At 53.8% G+C, this 18,032-nt stretch overlaps 1 protein-coding gene across 20 annotated transcripts in view; it reads right to left on the bottom strand.

Annotated features, from left to right (window-relative positions):
- The window catches only part of LOC140488060 (bifunctional heparan sulfate N-deacetylase/N-sulfotransferase 4-like), a 905,491-nt gene that overhangs the window by 10,342 nt on the left and 877,117 nt on the right, over positions 1-18,032 (bottom strand). For all 20 annotated transcript variants that reach the window (XM_072587776.1, XM_072587868.1, XM_072588796.1 and 17 more), the window contains 4 exons: positions 17,691-17,865; positions 17,413-17,583; positions 14,694-14,803; positions 9,541-9,643 (listed from right to left, as the gene is read on the bottom strand). In XM_072587776.1, the coding sequence (XP_072443877.1) occupies positions 9,541-9,643; positions 14,694-14,803; positions 17,413-17,583; positions 17,691-17,865 (559 nt within the window). The remainder of the gene's footprint in view (positions 1-9,540; positions 9,644-14,693; positions 14,804-17,412; positions 17,584-17,690; positions 17,866-18,032) is intronic.

Below are 18,032 nucleotides of genomic sequence, written 5' to 3'. Positions count from 1 at the left end.
GGTTAGGCCACTGTTGGAATATTCTGTGCAATTCTGGTCTCCTTCTTATCGGAAAGATGTTGTGAAACTTGAAATGGTTCAGAAAAGATTTACAAGGATGTTGCTAGGGTTGGAGGATTTGAGCTATAGGGAGAGGCTGAACAGGCTGGGGCTGTTTTCCCTGGAGCGTCAGAGGCTGAGGGGTGACCTTATAGAGGTTGACAAAATTATGAGGGGCATGGATAGGATAAATGATTTGGATGCGAGCATAAGACGTACAGTTAGTAAGTTTGCAGATGACACTAATATTGGAGGTGTAATGGACAGCGAAGAGGGTTACCTCAGATTACAACAGGATCAGGATTTGGACCTGATGGGCCAATGGGCTGAGAACAGTCCATCTTCCGTAATTACACCAGCACCACTCCCCACCTCTTCCTCCGCTACATTGATGACTGCATTGGCGCTACCTCGTGCTCCCGCGAGGAGGTTGAGCAATTCATCAACTTCACCAACACATTCCACCCTGACCTTAAATTTACCTGGACCATCTCTGACACCTCGCTCCCCTTCCTGATCCTCTCCATCTCCATTAGTGATGACCGACTTGACACCGACATTTTTTGCAAACCCACCGACTCCCACAGCTCCCTGGATTACACCTCTTCCCACCCTACCTCCTGCAAAAATGCCATCCTGTATTCCTAATTCCTCTGCCTTCACCATATCTGCTCCCAGGAGCACCAGTTCCACCACAGAACACACCAGATGGCCTCCTTCTTTAGAGACCGCAGCTTCCCTTCCCACGTGGTGAAAGATGCCCTCCAACGCATCTCGTCCACATCCCACACCTCCGCCCTCAAACCCCACCCCTCCAACCGTAACAAGGACAGAATGCCCCTGGTGCTCACCTTCCACCCTACCAACCTTCGCATAAACCAAATCATCCGCCGACATTTCCGCCACCTCCAAACGGACCCCACCACCAGGGATATATTTCCCTCCCCACCCCTTTCCATCTTCCGCAAAGACCACTCCCTCCGTAACTACATGGTCAGGTCCACGTCCCCTGTTCCCCCGTCCCCCGCCCCCGTACAACCCACCCTCCCATCCTGGCACTTTCCCCTGCCACCGCAGGAACAGTAAAACCTGGGCCCACACCTCCTCCCTCACCCCAACCAAGGCCCTAAAGGAGCCTTCCACATCCATCAAAGTTTTACCTGCACATCCACTAATATCACTTATTGGATCCGTTGCTCCTGATGCGGTCTCCTCTACATTGGGGAGACTGGACACCTCCTAGCAGAGTGCTTTAGGGAACATCTCTGGGACACCTGCACCAATCAATCACACCGCCCCGTGGCCCAACATTTCAACTCTCCCTCCCACTCTGCCGAGGACATAGAGGTCCTGGGCCGGCTTCACCGCCGCTCCCTCACCACCCAACAACTGGAGGAAGAACGCCTCATCTTCCACCTCGGAACACTTCAATCCCAGGGCATCAACGTGGACTTCAACAGTTTCCTCATTTCCCCTTCCCCCATCTCACCCCAGTTCCAAACTTCCAGCTCAGCACTGTCCCCACGATTTGCCCTACCTGCCTATCTTCTTTTCCACCTATCCATTCCACCCTCCCCCCTGACCTATCACCTTCATCCCCACCCCCACCCTCCTCTCATTTATCTCTGCACCCTTCAGGCACTCTGCCTGTATTCCTGATGAAGGGCTTTTGCCTGAAACGTCAATTTTACTGTTCCTCGGATGCTGCCTGAACTGCTGTGCTCTTCCAGCACCACTAATCCAGAATCTGGTATCCAGCATCTACAGTCATTGTCTATTTATCCTATCGTAATGGTAAAAACAAAGTCTTTTCCCTTGGAGGGAGGGAGGGGGGGAGGGGGGGGGGAAGGGAGGGAGGGAGGGAGGAAGGGAGGGGGGAAGGGAGGGGGGGGGATGGAGGGAGGGGGGGGATGGATGGAGGGAGGGGGGGAGGGAGGGAGGGGGAAGAAAGGGAGGGAGGGAGGGGGGGGGAGGGGAGGGGAGGGAGGGGTGGGAGGGGAGGGGAGGGAGGGGGGGAAGGGAGGGAGGCGGGAAGGGAGGGGAAGGGAGGGAGGGAAGGGGAGAGGGAGGGGGGAGGGAGGGGGGGGAGGGGGAAGGGGAGGGAGGAGGGGAGGGAGGGGAGGGGAGGGGAGGGTGGGGAGGGGAGGGGAGGGGAGGGGAGGGGAGGGGAGGGGGGGGAGGGGAGGGGAGGGGAGAGAGGGGAGGGGAGGGGAGAGAGGGGAGGGGAGGGGAGGGAGGGGAGGGGAGGGGAGGGGAGGGGAGGGGGGGAGGGGAGGGAGAGGGGGAGGGGGGGAAGGGAGGGAGGGAGGGAGGGGGAGGGGAGGGAGAGGGGGAGGGGAGGGAGGGGGGGGGAAGGGAACGAGGGAGGGAGGGAGGGGGAGGAAGGGAGGGAGGGAGTGAGGGAGGGGGAGGGGAGGGGGGGGAAGGGAGGGAGGGAGGGGGAGGAAGGGAGGGAGGGAAGGGAGGGGGAGGAAGGACGGGAGGGGGGGAAGGGAGGGGGAGGAAGGGAGGGAGGGAAGGGAGGGGGAGGAAGGATGGGAGGGGGGGAAGGGAGGGAGGGAGGGGGGGAAGGGAGGTGGGGAAGGGAGAGGCGGGGGGGAGGAAGGGGGGAGGGAGGGGGGGAAGGGAGGGAGGGAGGGGGGGAAGAGAGGGGGGAAGGGAGGGAGGGAGGAAGGGAGGGAGGGAGGGAGGGAGGGGGGGGAAGGGAGGAAGGGAGGGAGGGAGGGGAGGGAGGGAGGGGGGGAAGGGAGGGTGGGAAGGGAGGGAGGGAGGGAGGGGGGAAAGGGAGGGAAGGAAGGGAGGGAGAGAGGGAGGAAGGAAGGGAGGGAAGGGGGGAGGGAGGAGGGAGGGGGGAAGGGAGGAGGGGGCAAGGGAGGAGGGGGCAAGGGAGGAGGGGGCAAGGGAGGAGGGAGGGAGGGAGGAGGGAGGGAGGAGTGAGGAGGGAGGAGGGAGGGAGGGAGGGGGGGAAAGGGGAGAAGGGAGGGAGGGAGGGAGGGAGGAAAGGGGGGAGGGGGGAAGGGAGGGAGGGGGCATGGAGGGAAGGGAGGGAAGGGAGGGGGGAGGGAGGGGAGGGAGGGGGGAGGGAGGGGGGAAGGGAGGGTGGGAGGGAGGGAGGGAGGGGGCTGAGGGAGGGGAGAAGGGAGGGTGGGAGGGAGGGGGCTGAGGGAGGGAGGGAGGGAGGGAGGGAGGGGGGGAGGGGGGGGAGTGAGGGGGGGAGGGGGGAGGGGGGAGGGAGGGAGGGAGGGGGAAGGGTGGGGGAGGAAGGAAAGGAGGGAGGGAGGGAGGGGGAGGAAGGGAGGGAGGGAAGGGAGGGAGGGAAGGGAGGGGGAGGAAGGACGGGAGTGAGGGAGGGAGGGGGGGAGGGAGGGAGGGAGGGGGCGAGGGGGGGAAGGGAGGGAGGGGGGGAGGGGGAGGGAGGGAGGAAGGGGGGAAGGGGGGGAAGGGAGGGGGGAAGGGAGGGGGGAAAGGGAGGGAGGTAGGGGGGGAAGGGAGGGAGGGGGGGAGGGGGGAAGGGAGGGAGGGAGGGGGGGAGGGGGGGAAGGGAGGGAGGGAGGGAGGGAGGGGGAGGTAGGGTGGGAGGAAAGGAGGGAGGGAGGAAGGGAGGAAGGGAGGAGGGGAGGGAGGGAGGGAGGGGGGGAAGAGGGGGAGGGAGGGAGGCGGGGAGGGGGGGAGGGAGGGAGGGAGGGGGGGAATGGGGGGAGGAAGGGAGGGAGGGAGGGAGGGGGGGAAGGGGGAAGGGAGGGGGGAAGGGAGGGGAGGGGGGGAAGGGAGGGGAGGGAGGGGGGAAGGGAGGGAGGGGGAGGGAGGGAAGGTGGGGGAAGGGAGGGACGGAAGGGGATAAGGGGGGGAAGGGAAGGGCGGAAGGGAGGGAGGGGAAGGGGGGAAGGGAGGGAGGGGAACAGGGGGAGGGAGGGAGGGGAAGGGGGGAGGGAGGGAGGGGAAGGGGGGGGAGGGAGGAAGGGAAGGGTGGGGAGGGAGGAAGGGAAGGGTGGGGAGGAGGGAGGGGGGAAGGGAGGGGAGGGGGGGAGGGAGGGTAAGGGAGGGGAGGGGGGAGGGGAGTGGAGGGGGGAGGGGAAGGGGAGTGGAGGGGGGAGGGAGGGAGGGAAGGGATGGGGAGGGAGGGAGAGGGAAGGGATGGGGGAGGGAGGGAGAGGGGAGGGGGGGAGGGGAGAGGGGGGGGAGGGGAGAGGGGAGGGGGGGAGGGGAGGGAGGGGAGGGAGGGGGGGAGGGGAGGGGAGGGGATGGAGGAGGGGACGGAGGGGAGGGAGGGGGGGAGGGGAGGGGAGGGGAGGGGAGGGGGGGAGGGAGGGAGGGAGGGGAGGAGGGGAGGGAGGGGGGGAGGGGAGGGAGGGGGGAGGGGAGGGGAGGGGAGGGAGGGGGGAGGGGAGGGGAGGGGAGGGAGGGGGAGGGGAGGGGAGGGGAGGGAGGGGGGAAGGGAGGGAGGGAGGGAGGGAGGGGGAGGGAGAAAGGGAGGGAGGGAGGGAGGGGGAGGAAGGGAGGGAGGGAGGGAGGGAGGGGGAGGGAGGGAGGGAGGGAGGGAGGGGGAGGAAGGGAGGGAGGGAAGGGAGGGAGGGAAGGGAGGGGGAGGAAGGACGGGAGGGGGGAAGGGAGGGGCGGAAGGGATGGAGGGAGGGGGGGGGGAGGGAGGGGGGGAAGGGAGGGGGGGAAGGGAGGGGCGGAAGGGATGGAGGGAGGGGCGGAAGGGAGGGAGGGGGGGAGGAGGGGAGGGAGGGGGGAGGAGGGGGGGAGGAAGGGAGGAAAGGAGGAAGGGGGAGGAAAGGAGGGAGGGAGGAAGGGAGGGAGGGAGGGAGGAAGGGAGGGAGGGAGGGAGGGAGGAAGGAGGGAGGGAGGGGAGGGAGGGGAGGGGAGGGAGGGGAGGGAGGGGAGGGAGGGGTGGGAGGGGAGGGAGGGAGGGGAGGGAGGGGAGGGAGGGAGTGGAGGGAGGGGAGGGAGGGAGAGATGGAGGGAGGAAGGGGGGAGGGAGGGGGGGAGGGAGGGGGGAAGGGAGGGAGGGAGGGGGGGAAGAGAGGGGGGAAGGGAGGGAGGGTGGGAGGGAGGGGGGGGAAGGGAGGAAGGGAGGGAGGGAGGGGGGGGAAGGGAGGGGGGGAGGGTGGGGGGGGATGGGAGGGAGGGAGGGAGGGGGGAAAGGGAGGAAAGGAAGGGAGGGAGGGAGGGAGGAAGGAAGGGAGGGAAGGGAGGGAGGGGGAAGGGGGAGGGAGGAGGGGGCAAGGGAGGAGGGAGGGAGGAGGGAGGGAGGGAGGGAGTGAGGAGGGAGCGAGGTGGGAGGGGGGGAAAGGGGAGAAGGAGGGAGGGAGGGTGGGAGGATGGAGGGGGGGAAGGGGGTGAGGGGGGAAGGGGGAAGGGAGGGAGGGGGGGATGGAGGGAAGGGTGGGAAGGGAGGGGGAGGGTGGGAGGGGAGGGAGGGGGGAGGGAGGGAGGGGGGAAGGGAGGGTGGGGGCTGAGGGAGGGAGGGAGGGAGGGAGGGGGAAGGGAGGGTGGGGGCTGAGGGAGGGAGGGAGGGTGGGGGGGAATGGGGAGAAGGGAGGGAGGGAGGGAGGGAGGATGGAGGGGGGGAAGGGGGTGAGGGGGGAAGGGGGAAGGGAGGGAGGGGGGATGGAGGGAAGGGTGGGAAGGGAGGGGGAGGGGGGAGGGGAGGGAGGGGGGAGGGAGGGGGGGAGGGAGGGGGGAAGGGAGGGTGGGAGGGAGGGAGGGAGGGGGCTGAGGGAGGGAGGAAGGGAGGGTGGGGGCTGAGGGAGGGAGGGAGGGGGGGAGTGAGGGGGGAGGGGGGAGGGAGTGAGGGAGGGGGGAAGGGAGGGGGGAGGAAGTGAGGGAGGGGGGAAGGGAGGGGGTGGAAGTAAGGGAGGGAGGGAGGGGGGGAGGGGGGAGGAAGGGGTGGAAGGGAGGGGGAGGAAGGAAGGGAGTGAGGGAGGGAGGGAGGGGGGGAAGGAAGGGAGGGGGGAGGGGGAGGAAGGGAGGGAGGGAGGGTGGGGGGAAGGGAGGGGGGAAGGGAGGGAGGGAGGGGGGAGGGGGGGGAGGAGGCGAGGGAGGGGGGGAGGAAGGGAGGAAAGGAGGGAGGGAGGAAGGGAGGAAAGGAGGGAGGGAGGAAGGGTGGGAGGGAGGAAGGAGGGAGGGAGGGGAGGGAGGGGAGGGTGGGGAGGGAGGGGAGGGAGGGAGGGAGTGGTGGGAGGGGTGGGAGGGTGAGAGGGAGGGAGGAAGAGGGGAAGGAGGGGTGAAAGGGAGGGAGGGAGGGTGGAAGAGAGGTGGGGAAGGGAGGGAGGGAGGGAGGGGGGGAAGGGAGGATGGGAGGGAGGGAGGGGTGGGTGGGAGGGGGGAAGGGAGGGGGGGAGGGAGGGGGGAGGGAGGGAGGAAGGGAGGGAGGGAGGGAGGAAGGAAGGGAGGGAAGGGAGGGAGGGGGGAAGGGGGAAGGGGGGAGGGAGGAGGGGGGGAAGGGAGGAGGGAGGGGGGAAGGGAGGAGGGGGCAAGGGAGGAGGGGGCAAGGGAGGAGGGAGGGAGGGAGGGTGGAGGAGGGAGGAGGGAGGGAGGGCGGAGGAGGGAGGAGGGAGGGAGGGAGGGAAAGGGGAGAAGGGAGGGAGGGAGGGTGGGAGGATGGAGGGGGGGGAAGGGGGGAAGGGGGAAGGGGGGAAGGGAGGGAGGGGGGATGGAGGGAAGGGAGGAAGGGAGGGGGAGGGAGGGAGGGAGGGGGGGAGGGGAGGGGGGGAGGGGGGGAGGGGGGGAGGGTGGGAGGGGGGAAGGGAGGGTGGGTGGGAGGGAGGGAGGGGGTGAGGGAGGGGAGGGTGGGTGGGAGGGGGGAAGGGAGGGTGGGAGGGAGGGAGGGAGGGGGGGAGGGGGGGAGTGAGGGGGGGAGGGGGGAAGGGAGGGGGAGGAGGAAGGGAGGGAGGGGGGGAAGGGAGGGGGGAGGGAGGGGGGGAAGGGAGGGAGGGAGGGAGGGAGGGGGGGAGGGGGGGAAGGGAGGGTGGGGGGAGGGGAGGAAGGGTGGGTGGGGGGAGGGTGGGGGAAGGGAGGGGGGGAAGGGAGGGGGGGAGGGAGGGAGGGAGGGAGGTGGGAGGGGGAAGGGAGGGAGGGAGGGGGGAAGGGAGGGGGGAAGGGAGGGCGGGAGGGGGGTGGGGGGGAAGGGAGGGAGGGAGGGAGGAAGGGAGGAAGGAGGGAGGGAGGAGGGAGGAAGGAGGGAGGGAGGGAGGGGGGGAAGAGGGGGAGGGGGGAGGGAGGGGGGGGAGGGGGGGAGGCAGGCGGGGAGGGGGGGAGGGAGGGGGGGAATGGGGGGGAGGAAGGGAGGGAGGGAGGGAGGGGGGGAAGGGAGGGAGGGAGGGAGGGGGGGGAAGGGGGGAAGGGAGGGAGGGAGGGAGGGGGGAAGGGAGGGGAGGGAGGGGGGAAGGGAGGGAGGGGGAGGGAAGGAAGGTGGGGAAGGGAGGGGCGGAAAGAGATAAGGGGGGAAGGGAAGGGCGGAAGGGAGGGAGGGGAAGGTGGGAAGGGAGGGAGGGGAAGGGGGGAAGGGAGGGAGGGGAAGGGGGGGAGGGAGGGAGGGGAAGGGTGGGGAGGGAAGAAGGGAAGGGTGGGGAGGGGGGGAGGGAGGGTAAGGGTGGGGAGGGGGGAGGGGAGGGGAGGGGGGAGGGGAAGGGGAGTGGAGGGGTGAGGGAGGGAGGGAAGGGAGGGGAGAGGGAGGGGAGAGGGGAGGGGGGAGGTGAGAGGGGGGGAGGGGATAGGGGAGGGGAGGAGGGGAAGGGAGGGGAGGGGGGAGGGGGGAAGGGGAGGGGAGGGGAGGGGGGAAGGGAGGGGTGGGGAGGGGGGAAGGGAGGGGTGGGGGAGGGGGGAAGGGAGGGGTGGGGAGGGGGGAAGGGAGGGGAGGGGAGGGGGGAAGGGAGGGGGTGGGGGGGAGGGGAGGGGGGAGGGGAGGGTAGGGGAGGGGGGGAGGGGAGGGTAGGGGAGGGGGGGAGGGGAGGGTAGGGGAGGGGGGGAGGGGAGGGGAGGGTAGGGGAGGGGAGGGAGGGGGGAAGGGAGGGGAGGGAGGGGAGTGGGAGGGAGGGGGGGAGGGGGGGTGGGGGGGAGGGAGGGGAGGAGGGGGGGAGGAGGGGGGAGGGGGGAGGAGGGGGGAGGTGGGGGGAGGAGGAGGGGAGGAGGGGGGGAGGGAGGGAGCGGAGGAGGGGGGAGGGAGGGGTGGGGAGTGGAGGAGAGGGGAAGGGAGGAGAGGGGAAGGGAGGAGGGGAGGAGAGGGGAAGGGGGGAGAGGGGAGAGGGGAGAGGGGGAGAGGGGAGAGGGGGAGAGGGAGAGGGTGAGAGAGAGAGAGAAATAAGCGTGCATATCATCCCCCAACCCAGAAGCCTCCTGTTCTCTGTAGTCAAAAGATCAGATGAAGCCTGAAGAAAGCCAATTACCTTCCTTGTAGCAAATGCTCTAAGCTGTGGCTTTTGATTTGCTAATTAGAAACATTTTCTAAGTGAATAAGTCACAGTATATTTCTTACAAACCATTGAAAAATATTTGAACTACAAGGGCTCTGGTTCTGGGTCGGCTGAAGAAGGGATCATCTCAACATTGCAATCAGGAAGCAACGATCACTTAATTGGCTTTCCAGCTTTCTATCTCTGACAAGAATATATTTTTCCTCTTTGCTTTTTCTGGATATGTATAAAGGGGAGTATATAAGGGGATTAGATTTTTAGTTATGATAATGGTTTATAGTCTAATTGCTTGTCAGAAATAATAATCCTTGTTTAATACAGAAACATCATTCATGCTTTCCTTCAATTTTGTAGACTGGGGCACTATTCCTACTTTTAAAAAAAGTTTCACCATTTGGTACAACACTGGGAATAGCATTGCTCAGTTTATTACATGCTACCCCTGGGGGTCAAAACAGCCTATTGAATGGTAAAGTGGGCTCAATTGGTCACATGGTCTTTTCTTGATGCTATTTCTTGTGCTCTAAAAGTGGGCCTCAAAGACAACTCTTTCTAGATAACTGAATGTCTGAAATTGGAAGACTAATGTGATGAAGAGACGCCTAGTTTGAATTCAGAAGAGGTCTGTAAAATGAATGTACTCATTAAATCACCGACAAGACTGAATGAATGCATACTAGTAAACACATTTTCAAAGGTTATGGCATAGCAGATAGTTTTGTATCAACCAACTTCTTCCAATATACAGACATGACTGTCTGTAAAAACATGTCTCATGATTTTCTGCTGTTCCTAGTCAGCTCCTGGTATGGCCAGACATGATAAAATTAAGCATTTTTAAAGCTGCAGATACAATCAGGAATTCAGAATGGAAATATTATGAGTTATTATATGTGATGCATCAGAAAATTGTACTCTGCTGCCTAACATGTGGCCTTGAGATGTACCTCGCAATGTAGAAAGAATTAGAAATTCTTCCCATGTGGTTTCCTGGGCCAAGGGTCTGTGATGCAAATTAAGACCACAATGCATTAAACATGAAAAAGGATTATGTTTGTGTGTACTCTTTTTAAAACAGCAATACCTCTACATCCATGGCTGGATATTTTCTGCCTTTGCTTTTCCCCAGACACTTTGTCTTTCCTCCTTCAAGCAACTGGCACCAGAAGCCCTTTTGCGGATCAAACCTGAAATTCATAATTCAACCTTAACTACTTGCTATTAACAGTAGCAACACTGACGGAACACTACTACAGAATATTTTTATACTAAAATCTAACAGGGAAAAATAACAAGTAAATCTACTCAACAATTCAATCAATTGCTTCAAAAATCTCCATTTCCAGACAATATCGCTCCCTACCAAATTCTCATAGTTTGTACTTATCTGGTCAATAACAGGAAGACACAATTTGACAAAATCAATTCAGGAAATGCTTTATCAATAAAGTTTATTTAGCTGTCTAAAAGGAAATCAAGCTCAGTTTAATGGGTTTAATTGCCAAAACTTTTACTTGATAACTTCTACTCGATAACAAATCAAGACTTAAAGGTGATCACCTTCAGGATAACCTAATGTCAGTATTGAAATGACAGAAAAATGATGAACCTTGCAAAAATAAAATCATGGCAGTAAGCTTCGAATCAGGCCTCCCATGGAGGTTTAATTCTCATTGTAATGAATCAGTATAAATCAATACTAACAGTTGGTTTGAGTTCAATGCTGTGACGTCCCGCCACTTGTGGAGGATATGTTCCCAGAACATCTCATAAATAGTGATTTTTGTCAATGCCAAACTTGGTGGCGAGCAAGATGAATGCAGAGTGCACTTTCTACTCCAGGAAGTCATTTTTATTTTAATATTTTTCCATAAATATGGATAGGTGAATATTAGACTTGAAGCAGGCAGAGAAAGTTTACAATAGGAACTGTGTGGAGAAGCAAGTAAACGAAGTCTGGACCATGAACAATGGAACTTTACCACATCATTTTCTCTCTCCACAACTGCTATTGAAACATTCATGTTAGATTTTCAAGTTTATAGATATTAGTTCAATAGCTAGATTAAAATTTATTTCAATGACAATTATGTAACAAAATGATGGTACAATTATATAATTGTGTGACACTCAGCATGAAGCCTCTAGAACCTTATATACGCACAGAGATGTTCCTTGGGGGACACTATCACTGACAACCATTGACACTGTCAAAGTTCCTGAAGTCACTTCATTTTCAACAGTATTTCTTGGTAGTGCTCCTTCGAGGCAAAGAGCAATTTCTGCCAACAGGCGAGGGTATATTGATTTTACCATGATTGATTACACTCATCAGGACCGAGCATTTAATCATTACCGGTTGTCTGCCAGCTTGAGCAATGCTGACCGCCGGCCTGACTACTGTTAAGTGTTGCTAAATTCACAATGACAGAAAATGTAACTCAAATGGTTGTTGCAAACTTGGGATTTAGATGTTTCAGTAAGAAGATGGTAAAAGAGGGGATGTGTGGCCTTGTTATTCAAGGGTAATATTACAGCAGCTGAGATAATGTTTGAGGACTCATCCACTGAGGTAGTTTGGGCTGAGGTTAGAAACAGGAAGGGAGAGGTCACCCTGTTGGGAGTTTTCTACAAACCTCTGAATTGTTCTAGGGATGTAGAGTAAAGGACAGCAAAGATGATTCTCGATAGGAGCGAGAGTAACAGAATAGTTGTTATGGAGAACTTTAACGTCCCCAATATTGACTGGGAATACTATAGTTCAGGTAGTTTAGATGGATCAGTTTTTGTTCAATGTGTGCAGGAGGGTTTTCTGACACGGTATATAGACAGGTCAACAAGGGGTGATGACATACTGGATTTGGTACTGGGGAACGAACCCCAGCCAGGTGTTAGATTTGGAATTAGGTGAACACTGGCGATAGTGACCACAATTTGGTTATGTTTACAATAGCAATGGGCAGGGATAGGTATATACAGCAGGGACAGAGGTATGACTGGGTATGATGCATTTAGGCAAGATTTAGGATTGCATAGGATGGGGAAGGAAACCGTAAGGGATGGACACACTTGAATGTGGAGCTTATTCAAGGAACAGCTACTGCAGGTCCTTGATAAGTATCTACCTATCAGGCAGGGAGGTAATTGTCGAGAGAGGGAGCCATGGTTTACTTAAGAAGTTGAAGCTGTTGTCAAGAGAAAGAAGACTTATGTGAGGATGAGGCGCGAAGGCTCAGTTAGGGGGCTTGAGAGTTATAAGTTAGCCAGAAAAAATTTAAAGAGAGGGCTAAGAAGAGCCAGTAGGGGATATGAGAAGTTGTTGGTGGATAGGATCAAGGAAAACCCTAAGGTCTTCTATAGATATATCAGAAATATAAGAATAGCTAGAGTAAGATTAGGGCCAATCAAAGACAGTAGGGGAAAGCTGTGTGTGGGATCTGAGGACAGAGGAGAAGCTCTTAATGAATACTTTTCATCAGTATTCACATTAGAAAAGGGCAATGTTAATGAAAATACAGAGATACAGGCTACTAGATTAGGTGGGATTGCTGTTGACAAAGAGGTTCAGCAATTTTGGAAGATCTGAAAACAGATAAGATTGGGATGGGATTTATCCTCGGATTCTCTGGGAAGCCAGAGAAGAGATTGTGGAGCCTTTGGCTTTGATCTTTATGTCATCATTGTTGACAGGAATAGTGCCAGAAGACTGGAGGATAGCAAATGTTGTTCCCTTAGTTTAAGAAGGGGAGTCGGGACAACCCTGGTAATTATAGGCCAGTGAGCCTTACTTCAATTTGGGGTAAGGTGTTGGAAAAGGTTATAAGAGATTGGATTTATAATAATCTGGAAAGGAATAATTTGATTAGGGATAGTCAACATGGTTTTATGAATGATTTGGAGATGCTGGTGTTGGACTGGGGTGTACAAAGTTAAAAATCACACAACACCAGGTTATAGTCCAACAGGTTTAATTGGAAGCACACTAGCTTTCGGAGCAACTCTTGTGCGTCGCTCCGAAAGCTAGAGTGCTTCCAATTAAACCTGTTGGACTATAACCTGGTGTTGTGTGATTTTTAACTTGGTTTTATGAAGGGTAGGTCGTGCCTCACTAACCTTATTGAGTTCTTCAAGAAGGTGACAAAACAGCTGGATGAAGGTAAATTATTTGACGTGGTGTATGTGGACTTCAGTAAAGTAAGATTCCACATGGTAGGCTATTGTACAAAAATACGGAGTTTTGGGATTGATGGTGATTTAATGGTTTGGATCAGAAATTGGCTCACTGGAAGAAGACAGAGGGTGGTGGTTGATGGGAAATGTTCATCCTGGAGCTCAGTTACCAGTGGTGTGCCACAAAGATCTGTTTTGGGGCCACTGCTGTTTGTCCTTTTTATAAATTATCTGGATGTGGGCGTATAAGGATGGGTTAGTAAATCTGCGGATGACACTAAGGTAAGGCAGAGTTGGGGATAGTGCCGAAAGATGTTGTGGGTTACAGAGGGACATAGGTAAGATGCAGAGCTGGGTTGAGAAGTGGCAAGTGGAGTTTAATGTGGAAAAGTGTGAGGTAGTTCACTTCATAAGAAGTATCAGGAATGCAGAGTACTGGGCTAATGATAAAATTCTTGGCAGTGTAAATAAACAGAGAGATCTCGGTGTCCAGGTGCATAAATTCCTGAAAGTTGCCAGCCAGGTTGTTAGGTTTGTTAAGAAGGAATGTGGTATCTTGGCATTCATTGGTAGGGGGATTGAGTTTCGGAGCCACAAGCTCATGCTTCAGCTGTACAAGACACTGGTAAGGCTGCACCTGGAGTATTGTGTACAGATCTGGTCATGGCATTATAGGAAGGATGTGGAAGCTTTGGAAAGGGTTCAGAGGAGATTTACTAGGATGTTGTGTGGTATGGAGGGAAGGTCTTACAAGGAAAGGCTGAGGGAACTGAGGCTATTTTCATTGGAGAGAAGGAGGTTGAGAGGTGACTTAATCGAGACATATTAGATAACCAGAGGGTTAGATAGGGGGAACAGTGAGAAATTTTCCTCAGATGGTGAAGGCTAACACGAGGGGACATAGCTTTAAATTGAGGGATAATAGATTTAGGACAGATACTGGGGTAATTTCTTCACTCACAGAGTAGTACGGGCGTGGAACAGCCTGCCTGCAACAGTAGTAGACTCGTCGACGTTAAGAGCATTTAAATGGGCTTTGGACATACATATGGATAGAAATGGAATAGTATAGGTTAGATGGGCATCAGACTAATTTCACAGGTTGGCACAACATCAAGGGCTGAAAGACTTGCACCGTGCTGTACGTTTTATGTTCTGTGTTCTCAATGTCAGTAAGCCATTGTTAAGAATAAATGTATGAGTTAGGAGCAGGAGTTGGCAATTTGGCACCTTGAGCTTGCTCCACCATTTAATAAGATATTGTCTGCTCTGATTGTGATCTCAACCCGACATTCTGATATACCCCAGAGTATGCACATGCAAATTCCACATTTGCCTCATCAGAATGTGCCAATCTACTTTGGGGCAGCCAATTTCAATGTCAGAAGTCACTTCTAAGGGAGGATCCAAGAAATGCTCATTGTTAACAGGAAACTGTTGTAACTGGCTCTCCGACAGGTTTTCCACTTTGCTATGAAGATTGCCCAAAATTGAACAATTATTATTTTGGAAATCTAGCCAATACTCTTGAAGTCAATATTCATAGTAAATTGTTGGACAAAAGACTATAGGAGGCAGGGGAACTTCTCGTTCCAATTCGTTGCCTTTCTAATCACCTTCCTCACCACCTCCTGGGAGGTGCCTACAGCCTTTATTATCAAACTTGAGAATCCTGGTAGATCTGCAAAAAAAAGTCCCATCCCTACCATTTTCAAATACAAAACACCAAATAGCTATGCCACAAATGCTTTTTGCCAAAATAAATTGCGTTTACAGTGACAGAAAGCATTGCTGAGAATGAAGGTTACTCGACGTTGATTTTTGTTGAAGAAAGGATTAGATTAAGAATACAATTTCAGCCAGACAGACCAAGGTATAGTCATGTACTCATTTTGTATGTGGGAGGTCATTTTAGTTTGCTGCAGTAGGCATGAAGCCACATTCATTATTACTGTGACAATAAAGTCTGTGTTAAAACAGAAACTATACATCAATATAACACTTATCCCATTACTAAAGTCATACACGCAGATATATTCATATATAAATACATTGATATAAACTTACGTGAGGGCCTGAGAATAATTGTAGTATTGGGAAACTCCAAGGAATTTCTGCACACCATCCATTACTGCAGCAGGATCAGTTCTCAGCTTGTGCCCATCTATAATGTGTAACTAAAACCAGTTCCAGTCAGATTACATTACTGGACAATAAATCGTTAAAATACAATCACAGGATCAAAGTAAGAATATAAATAAAATATAACTCTTCACATCTGTTCAGCTGTCATTCGGCAGCGCATTGATTTAGGTAACTGCTCCACACCCTTGTGGCGAGTGATTGTGGCTAAGACATGACTGATTTGCTGTCATGGGTTAGACATCCCCTTGGCAGACAGCACTGAATTTACTGCCACCAGTTTGCAAATAAAATTAGCAGCTCTCAATTCAAAATTCTTCCCAGATGGCTGGGAAGACCAAACTTAAATTTGTTAATTCCTGACATGGTTTGACGTCGCAACTGTACGTGGGCTGTCAAAAAGAGAGTCCTGGCTGTGAAAAAGTTATAAATATTACCGTGTGACTTTAATTCTTCAAAATAATCGGTTAAAAGCTACTAAGGTGACAATTGCATTGGCCTCTTGCCAAGTATCAAGTTGTAGTGCATGTTTTCTGAAGGGATGTGAAGTTTGCTTTACACCAATATAAAAGTTGAAACTTGATTGTATCCAAGCTGGGTAGCAAAAGTCACATGTGAGAAAATGTTGATGTTGTTACAATGCTTCACAATGGATGCAGGGCAATTGGATCTCATGTGGCAGGCAAGGTTTTCAAATTTTATAGTCAAAGCTTCAAAAAAATACTAATACAGATTAACATGAACTTTCTAAAAACTTCAAATCAGATCATTTCTGACATCATAACGATCACCAGTTTTTGAGCTGAGCTCACTTGAGCACACGTAGCTAGGTTAGAAAATGGTGCAAATATGCAAATGTAACTTTGAGGAGCCTGCTTTTGCTGCAGCTATCAAAACCCTACAAGTGTAAGTTCATTCATGTTATGTAACCTTAAAGGAAGTGAAACTCAATACAAATTCTCCACATACAGAGAACGGCTTAAAAACAAAAATCAAATTTGCCCTCCCCTCTTAGTAGAGACAAAGGCCAATTACATAACAGTAAATATAGCAGAGTACTCCCCAGCTCTCCCCACCTTTGATCTCCTTAAGCCTTAATTGTCTGATCTTTTTCCCGTAACCTAGTCACATATACTTGTCCACAGCCAATCATAACTTCTCGCCCACAGTCAATCACAACTTCTCTCTCCCATTCTGACTGTCTGGTCTTTACCCTTCCCTACTTCCAGGGATTGTCACCAAAGCTCCTCAGCTGCAAGTCTGTCCACTGGACTAGGTTATCTGGAAAGGACAAGAAGAAAATGAGGGTCCTGCTAATTGGCAGGAACACCCCCTGCCATATAATGCCAGTTTCTTCTGCTGTATGCAGTCTCTCTGCCCCTTTCCCTATTTCCCAGAGATATAGGTGCCAAAGCCAATCTCGTCCTTGACTCTTAAGAAGAAATGAATAGCTTGGGATCCAGCATTACCATTCACTTAAACATGTACAACGATTTCCACCAGTACTCAGATATTGTACTAACCACAGAATTGAAGTTGGCTTAAAATGGAGATTGAGAAAAATCATTATGCAGAATTCTTTTGATCATGTTTTACTCGTAAGTGAACACCTCTGTGGTACAAAGAGGTCTACAAAGAAGATCTTGAATTCTGGTCTCTCTGCTTTGGAAGGATGTTGTGAAACTTGAAAGGGTTCAGAAAAAAATTATAAGGATATTGCAGGGGTTGGAGGATTTGAGCTCTAGGGAGAGGCTGAATAGGCTGAGGCTGTTTTCCCTGGAATGTCAGAAACTGAGGGGTGAGAGGTATGTAGAGGTTTATAAAATCAGGAGGGGGATAGATAGGATAAATAGTTAAAGTCTTTTCTGCAGGGTGGGGGAGTCCAAACCTAGTGGGCATAGGTTTAAAGTGAGAGCGGAAAGATTTAACAGGGACCTGAGGGATAATGTGCTCACGCAACGGTAGTGCGCGTATGGAATGAGCTGCCAAAGAATGTGGAAGAGGCTGGTATGATTACAACATTTAAAAGGCATCTGTATAGGTATAAGAATAGGAAGCATTGACAGGGATGTGAGCCAAATGCTGGCAAATGGGACTAGATTTATATAGGATATCTGGTTGGCGTGGACGTATCGAACCGAAGAGTCTGTTTCTACGCTGTACATCTCCATGACTGTATGAGTTGCCTGGAATTGATGTCAATTTATAGGAAGCCCTTACTGTGACTAGATGGAGAAACGCTGTCAGGAACCGTGAGGGGGCAGAAAAAGGGAAAAGAAATGACCAGATGGTGGAAGGAAAGCGCTGAAGAAGGAAAAACGCTAATCAGCTGAGCTTGGGACAGCACTATTCTTCCAGGTGAGCTGTAATTTGAGCTTCACAGCCAGAACAGACAACATTCAATCCAGAACTGATATACATCTTGGGCACAGTCCACTGTCTCCCAAGACAGAGAACCTCACCATTAAAATCATGGAGTGGAATAGAAGGCCTTCAGAATGTCTTTACCTGTCCTTCCTGACGACCAGGAAAATAACACAGGGAGGTTGAAAAATACACAGAGCTGAATAAACTGCAACTGAGACATGCATAACCTATCACATGTAAGTGGAACAGAAGGATTCTTGCCTGTTTAGGTGCTCACCTGTCGAGTTGGGTAGTACGTTAGCCACCTTTCGATGTGTGCTGCATACCAGCCAGGCACCAGACACCGATTATGGAGGGCCCGAAGCTCAGGAACAGCTCGCCGACCTGCTGTGATCACCTCATAAAAACTATACCGAAGGGCAGCGGGATCCTCATGTGCTCGCTGGTGCTAGTGGATATTGGAAGAAATGGAAAATTCAGACGGCGTCATGTATCAGTTAAAAAGAGGGTGCTCAACAAAATTAAATGTAAGAAAGCAGAAGGGTCGAAGGTTACCTGGTACCAGGAGTAGGCCCGATCTGAAGGGTTGATGAGGATGGTGATTATCTTCACCTTTGGCAAGAGGGCTGCAGCTCGCTTCGGAGCATCCTCTGAATGAAAGTAATTTGCACTTTTCTCAAACAGAAAGTCTGTGGTCATGTTGGAAGGGATGGGGAAAAAGTTCATGTACCTATGAAATTAGAACAGAAGTAGTAAATATTCATTACTTTGAACACAACAGAGTAATACTGCAGTGGTTTATGCCTGAAATCACTAACACTATGAACTCTGTTGTGCAATTGGCTGAATTACCAATCAAGTGCAGGCAAAGCTGTCCAAAGCTAAATGGAGCTTGCA

This window comes from Chiloscyllium punctatum, chromosome 1, assembly GCF_047496795.1.
Source record: "Chiloscyllium punctatum isolate Juve2018m chromosome 1, sChiPun1.3, whole genome shotgun sequence".
In the NCBI taxonomy this organism is placed as follows: Eukaryota; Metazoa; Chordata; class Chondrichthyes; order Orectolobiformes; family Hemiscylliidae; genus Chiloscyllium; species Chiloscyllium punctatum.
Note: the sequence above shows the minus strand (reverse complement) of the source record. Positions and strands in the feature narration are given on the sequence as shown.